This window comes from Amphibalanus amphitrite, unplaced genomic scaffold (genome assembly GCF_019059575.1).
Source record: "Amphibalanus amphitrite isolate SeventyFive unplaced genomic scaffold, NRLGWU_Aamphi_draft 001173F_arrow, whole genome shotgun sequence".
NCBI lineage: Eukaryota > Metazoa > Arthropoda > Thecostraca > Balanomorpha > Balanidae > Amphibalanus > Amphibalanus amphitrite.
In genome coordinates, this window is record NW_024882667.1 from 102,572 (window position 1) to 110,345 (window position 7,774).

At 46.3% G+C, this 7,774-nt stretch overlaps 1 protein-coding gene across 1 annotated transcript; it reads right to left on the reverse strand.

Annotated features, from left to right (window-relative positions):
- Positions 1–5,132: 5,132 nt before the first annotated feature.
- On the reverse strand, positions 5,133–6,144 carry LOC122370852 (stress protein DDR48-like). Its single transcript, XM_043346809.1, has 2 exons — positions 6,117–6,144; positions 5,133–5,695 (listed from the first exon to the last, which is right to left on the reverse strand). Exons 1-2 carry the CDS (start codon positions 6,123–6,125, stop codon positions 5,186–5,188), a joined length of 519 nt encoding a protein of 172 aa, XP_043202744.1. The 5' UTR covers positions 6,126–6,144; the 3' UTR covers positions 5,133–5,185.
- Between the last annotated feature and the right edge of the window lie 1,630 nt (positions 6,145–7,774).

Sequence of the window (7,774 nt, forward strand, 5' to 3'; positions counted from 1 at the left end):
ATGAATCGGAGGATGCTGAAAAGCAAAAGCTCATTCCAATATTTGGACTACTTTACGATTAAAATGTTTACATTCCTGTCATCTTATTGATCATTTATCTGTTCTTTTTTATGAAAATAACTTAAGGCGTTGAGAGCCGAGGTAATTTCTATCTACCGTGCCTTAACTTACCAGCAACAGCAATCTATCTACGCCCTACGGTGGCAAGGGAGACTGTGAAAGAAGCGTAAGATGGATTCTAAACAATTCTTTTGTGATATACTGAAGGGCAAAGTGCAGAGAAGAGCATACAAGTCCTGTTTTGTGCCAGGCTGTTGCAGTAGCACTTATGAAACTCCGAAAACGATCTTCGTTCATGTCCCGAACAACATTACCCTGAGGAGATGATCGTCTGCAATAGCAGGAAGAGCTGATGCAAGTACTTTGAAATCCACTATCAAGTCGGTGCTATTGTTGTAATGATCACTGTGAGGTGAGATATTTTGTGTAAGGGCTGAGTGTAATGCCCAGGAGATGACCTCCATTCGCCCCCTGACCGGTCAGGGTTATAAAAATTTGAGTGGATGGCGGTCCGTTTGGGGTTCAGATGTCAATTGTATTTTGTTACTGTCAAACAATACATGTTATGCTGGCAGCGAATGTGTGTAACGTCGGTTTTCGAAACAGAAGTTAGAACTGTAACGGCAGAGTGCTTGCTGGTCTCATCGTAAGTATTGTAAGTGTTGTAAGCAAAAGCATTGTCAATATTGTAAGTATTGTGAGCATTGATGTATGGTAGATATCACCTCACATGATCTCGGCTCAGATAACCCTATCCGGTGTCCCTGTCAGTAAATGGCACCTGGATCATTACAGATAAGATAATTTGTCATTATTCTTAAAGAATTGGGTGGTTTTGACTCGTTTACTCGAGGTGCAGGTCGCATTTCAATACTTTTCCATAGGCTTGCAATGTAAAGGTCACGACTCTGACCTAACCTCAGGTAACAGATCAAAAATTCTGAGATATACGAACGACACATACTGCAGGTACTGTTTTGAAGAATTGATGAGAGGAAATAACTTCGTGAAAAACTCAAGCTCTGACGTGTTTGCAAACTTTTCTGAGGTGGGGTCAACAAACCCGCTCTGGTTACCTGACCTGACCTGACCCGGCATTTTTTTTTTTTTTTGCTGAGATGTGCGCAATGAGCATTTAGGAAAAGTCACCAAATATGAGCTGAATGTCTCGCGGCGTTTGGCAATTGTACAAGAAAATCCTGAAAGGCCTCCCCGTCCGAAATAGGGTTAATGTGTATATGAAGAGTTGCAGATGCCAAACATACCCAGATCTAAGACTGCAGTTCCCACCGCCGCTGCAATGTTTTTAAAACAAACATACATAGGACATACAAACATGTTTATTTGCATCTGTTTTGGATAATAGCAAGTAGCAACTCATGGCGCCATCACCCGCGATAACTGTTAGGATTTGAGATATATTTTTATTTAGGCCATTAGTTTGGCTGTAATGTTTATTAATATTAGTTGGGCGGAGTTTGGTAGTTTTTTATTTAACTTGTGGTATGTTGTGCTGATTGCGGGTTGTTCAAACCTTTCAAATGTAAGGACCTTATTGAACTCAACCCTACCCCTACACTACCCTACATACGACTGGACGCTTTCCAAGCCCACAAGCATCACGACGCCGAGATGGAATGTAGCCGGGAAATCACCCTCGCCATCTGCTCTAGAGCTAATCGTGTGGGGCGGCGTGTGGGGCGCCGCTTAGCCTATGGGGGTGCACTTCTAGTGGATGGGGACGGGGGTGCACCTGCACCCCTTTCATATGGAAAGTTACTTCCCTGATTACAGCTCCCCGTATTGCACCTAATCAGGGAACGGCCAGCAAACGAAGGAACTATTTCTGGATGACAGGCGAATAACCGTTCACGCAAGGAGCGGAGCTCCGCCCCGTCCAAAGTGGCCAACAAAGCAGAGACGAGGCAGCATCACATCTTCCATCAAAGAACTGGTTTCTGGCTTGGAAGATGAGCTCCATCTTTGCATCCGAGTCGGTGCTGTCAGGAATCAGCTGGTCTAATGGAGTGAGAGTAGTGAGACGACTAGCTATTGTATCAGAGCTGCCTGGTCTTCGTAGCATTTGCACCGATTCTTCTCGATCGGACTCTGAATTCTGTCCCTCCTGCGTATTACTTGAGGCATTGCTATGTAGCTAAGTCTTTGGCAGAGTTTCATTATCCATGCTTTGCAAACAGTGCCATAACAACACAGTTAATTAATCACCAAGCTGTTTTGCAAGTTCCAATACAGTTGAATCGCACGCGATTTGGGTGCAAAAATCAAGAAAAGTGCAAATTTGTTCCAGTAAAATATTTTGAATATTGACCTAAAAAAATGAGTAATTTCCAGATAAAATAACAGCGAAATCAGTTTTCGCTTGCCAATAAAACTCACAGATATTGAAGCTCCATTATTAAAGGAACATTTTAGTATATGCCATTCTTTATAAAACTTCTTAGCCACGCAATACAAGCGCAAAATAAAGAGACACTGAAAACACGACCAATCACTCCCATTTACCATAGGAAAATACATAGACAATGTATGTCTCAACTGCGCCAAATATACAGACAGTTATATACCTACATGTGACGTCATGATTAGCCCGACCAATCAGAAGCAAGTTGTTTTCAGCCACAAATAATTAATTTCTGAACTAACTAGGCATTTTTTTAACAAAGTGATTTTAAATTAAATCATTAAAAATTCTGAGCTTTTTTATTTTACCAAAACATACAGAGCATGCAGATAGGTCCCAACCCTATTGTGAACAGCACAAGTGCAACTTTAGTGAAGTGGGTTGTTGTAGCAGGAACCCCAAAAGGGGGTTGTAGCAGCAGCCCCAACATCTCTGAAAATGATCATTAAGCATATTGGTGTCGCATGGAAAAGAATTGACTCAAAAGCCCAAGCGCACTGTGCAACCCTAATATTTTTCTAAAAACTAAGTAATGTAGGGTGAATAGGTCAAAAACGCCCCCATTAAGCGCGAAACCTTCTGACACTCAACCCAACCCAGATTACTCAAACCTTTGGGCACCATCATGTAGCTCATTCTTTTTACTACGCTTTGAGACCAAGAAAAGACACTTGCGTGTGGTATTTAACCCCCCAAAAAGGTTTCCGCATACCCTTACAAAATGGCGTTTTGCCCCACACCCTGGGTAATACGCCCACACCCATGTGCAAAGCGCCCCCACCCCATCCATCAACAGAAAATGCAGAACATGGCAGAGCTTGACGTCATTCTGACGTCATTTGTGGTCAACCTATTGGAAGCCTTTGGAATAAAATGTTGTTGCAATGTGTAAAATGGATGCCCGGAGAAGTCCTGAAAGTTTGGTGACGATATCTGCAGTCGTTTAGGATATATCAGCAAAAAAGGACAGGGAGAGGCCTTTTCGGCCCCGACCTACAGGGCGCTACCCTGCACTCTCACCACCGTGCAAAACGCCCCCCTTTCAGAAAACTGGGGGCGTCTTGCCCCATGCATCGAGTAGGCGTCTTTCCCCATCCACTCCCTTTCCGGTCAACAAAATATTGACAAAAAACGCGCCACTAACGCCGCAGCATAATAAATTCAACAGAATGACAATAAAACGCAGTTTTGAGTGATGTGCACAATAGCAAGTTTTGTGATATAAAGAGGGCATCAAAAGCTAAGGAATCTTCTGTAAAAACAACAAAAACAACACCCAAAACCAACATCAGCACCTACCCACGCTGCTCCTCAAGACGCAGAACCGGAAATAGAGAACTACGTAAACAAGCAGCTGACTGTTCTGAAAGACAGGATAAAACACCTATCCGTCGATAAGATCTACGATTTTTTTAGGGGAGGCGTTTAACCCAGGGGTGCGTTTTCCCCACAGTTACCCTACGCTTTTGGTGAACAGTGTCCCAAACTTCAGATTTCTCTTTGGTGTCTGAGTGGAAAATTCTAGCCACCCAAATGTGAGAGTGGAGAATTATTCATTCTTATTCTTGAGTGTCATCTTCAGCCCAAATGAGAAATTTTTGGAACGCTGACTGTGAACGGTTCGAAATTCGTCCGACTGGTCAGATGTGTGACTGCAAGCATCATACCGGTCGTGAAGACGCATAATATTGCTTGCAGACTTCAATCTGCTGGAAGTCGCCGACACTACCTCTAGTTTGACTCTGGCTTATATCGTGTATATCGACGAGCCGTCTGAGATCGCTCGCAGGCTTATACCCGACCGTCTGAACTGCTCTGTTCTTTATTCGTAGTTTTTTCTTGTAACCGACTGGTCTGCGGCAGATGCTTATGTGACTGCAACCACTCGATCGATCAGAAAGCTTGCAAGAACTTTCGCAGACCTCGATCGGCTGGAAGCCGCCGACGCTATCTGTAATTGACAGAGGCAGACGTCTTTCACGATTATTGCATAAAATTTAAAGCCTCGGTCACACTTCACCGGATTGGACCAACGGACGAGAAACGGACGAGAACTGTCAGCGTCCGGTGATGTCCGTTTGCAGGGTATATTGTCCGTTTGTTTCCGTTGGACGTCCGTTTGTCATCCGTTAATATCCGTTCCATATCTGGTGGTGTCCGGTTGAGCACACCGGACACCACTGGACATGGAAGTACTGTGACGTCACATGGAGATCGAAGTAAAAATCATACAGCAAAGACGTAGGTGGTGGATTTTTTAAGTTGTGGGTACTAGGTATAGTCCACCCAAGAGGATATTGCAAACAATAGGTTGAAGTTTTTTTCACAAGAATATGTTTCACCGATGGGTACTTTACAGCCTGAAAATGTACGATAAGATCTGCTTTTTCAATTTGAAAAGTGAAAAATGTGAAAACTTCGATTTTTCGGAAAATAACTGGTGGGCCAAATCTTTGAGGCTGGTGGGCCATTTCGGGTCACTGGTGGGCCATTTGGCCCACCAGTTAACATGTTAGCCGAGGCCCTGTTTCTTCCTTATGTGCTTTATATGTTGAGGACAGACGATAGCGGAAGACTTGTATTGTAAGACGTCACACGAGCTCCACCAATACTTTCACAGAGGAAAATAGCATGCTCATGTGAGCTGGTACATTCCGTCTATTCAACAGCAGGCCGTGGAAATAACCCACCTAGTCAAACAGTCTAGAAGTACCGCACATAGGGGCCGGAGCCGCGATCGTCGAATGAGTCCAGGCCACCGAAGCTGCTGTCGTCGCGGGAGAAGCGACTGCCGAAGAGATCGTCGTTCGAGCTCTGGCTGCCGAAGGCGTCATCGTAAGAGCCCTGGCTCTGGTAGAGATCGTCGTTGGAGCTCGGGCTCTTGTAAAGGTCGTCGAACGAGCTCTTGTAGCGGTCATCGAAGCTGCCCTGGCTGCCAAAGTTGTCGTCGTAGCTGCCCTGGCTGGAAAAGCGGTCATCGAAGCTGCGCTGGCTGGAGAAGCGGTCATCGAAGCTTCCCTGGCTGCTGTAGAGGTCGTCGTAGCTGCCCTGGCTGCCGAAGAGGTCGTCGTTGGAGTTCCTGCCGACGCCGAAGGAGGCTCGGCGGCCGATCCGACCGGCGGAGGGTCGCCGGAGCGCGGAGGCGCGCACTACTCGGTACCGGAGGGCGTGCCCGACACCGGCCAGCGCGGCCAGCGCCGCCAGGACAGCGATCTGCCGACAGACAGCTGCCGTCAGCACGCAGCACTCAGCACTCAGCACTCAGCGCTCAGCACTCAGCACTCAGCACTCAGCGCTCAGCACTCAGCGCTCAGCACGCAGCACTCAGCACAAAGAGAGACAACTGTGGCGGAAAGAGCAGCTGCCACATGTGGAAATTACAGCGTTTTTGTACGGTGTACTTACCTACTTGTGATGCGTTATACACGTATTGCGCTATGCTACGTTGGCACGCCGAAAAAAAACGAGCAAATAACTTGTAATATATAGATCACACGGTTCGACATTTCTAACAACTCAAACTATCGCTGGCAGTTTTGGATGCACATTAAAGCATATGTGAGACCATAAACATTTACGCCTCAAAGAAATATCAAATAATTGCGTGTTAGTCAGAACACGGCACGACACTTACCGTCTTCATGGTGCTGCTGGTGTTGGAACACTCGAGAAGGCAATGGCTGGCCCTCGGCGTACCTGCGCTATATACCCGGCCACTTAGCAGGCAAATTAGCGCCTACAGCACACAGACGAGGAAGACGCGCATCGCACACGGGTGGGGCAGGCAGGCGGGAAACAAGACTCCGTAAAAACGCAGCCCTGTGGCGCGTCCATAGCGACCAACAACCGGGAAATAGGAAAATGGAAGAGGGAAGACGTGGCGCGAATGGATGAGGCGGCCCGCGTGTCGCTTCAATTCCTAACGGGTGCGGCTTCCTTACGTTCGGGGGAAGGTGGTTTCCAACGATCGGCCTCCAGACGCTTCCAGTAGGTACCGATCTTCGTTAGCCCACGCCTCGCACTTGACTGAGCCTCCAGTTGAACGCCATTGTCTTGAGGAGAGGGGGAGGGAGCGTTGAACGCACCACCGTAAGATTTTGAGAACCGGCGGCGAATTAAATATTGATTGAAGTTTATTATGTTTAACTGTCGAAAGAATCGGTCGATTTAACCCGCGCCCTGCTGGGGGGGGGGGGGGTGTTTGAACACCCCCCCTTGTGGTTTTTCGCGGATATCTCAAAAACGGCGGCGCGGAGCGCCGCCGTTTTTGGTACACCTTATCATACATCAATTCTACACATGTTGTGAAAATTTCAGACCAAGGTCATTCAAGGTCAGGTCACCAGGTCACTTGAAGTGACCTCACCTCATAAAAAGTTTCAATGTCTGTCATAGCTACACCGAGTGACCGATCGCTTTGAAACTTTCAGCGATTGCTAAGAGCAATAGCATGTACAAAATGTTTATCTCAGAATTATGATATCGATGACCTAAGGTCAGGTCAATTTTGCGACCTCCCCATTACAAGTCAATGGGAGAAAATTGAAATGCGCCTCTTTTGGAAGAAAGACATTATAAACATTCCCAAACACTGAATTACAAGTGTTTTAGACACACTGAACATGAAAATGGTGTCCGTGACCCCTGTTTATGCCCTGAGGTCATCTTAGGTCACGAATGGTATCTAACAGTTTTTCGCAAATAACTTTTGATAGAGGCATGCTAGAGCGATGAAAACGCCTTAGATGTGTTCAGCTCGACGATACGGATCGACTGATATGCAACATGACGCTTTCCGGTCAGGTCATGACCTTGACCTGAGGTCAAATTTTCAAGTTAACCTTTCAAGGTCAAGTTGTAGTTAATTCGATGCGTCTTGACGAGAGGAACACGATGCCGGTAAAAGTAAGCTCGTACAAGGCTTGGGTCAAAAGTTATTGCAGAAAAACTGTTTCCGAAAAAAATCGGCTATTTTTGTAGTTTTTGCCCCCTGCAGGCAAAACCGTTGACGTTAGGTCAAATCTGAGAGGATTACTCAGAAAGGACGTTAATAGGGCTATCGAATGCGCTTTTCCGCGGCGCTGTAGCTCTATTGGTTCCCGAGTTATGCGTTGGCTTCTTGGAAATTGTCGACATTCGACCTGGAAATCGGCGAAATTTTGCCTTAAATGACCTCTGGTGACCTGACCTTTGACCTGACCAAAAAATTGACTGAAGTGATTTCCTCATTGTTTTTGACGCTCTTTCGAACGCCGCCTTCCGCGTATCGCTACGTGGCCCAGGAGCCGAGTT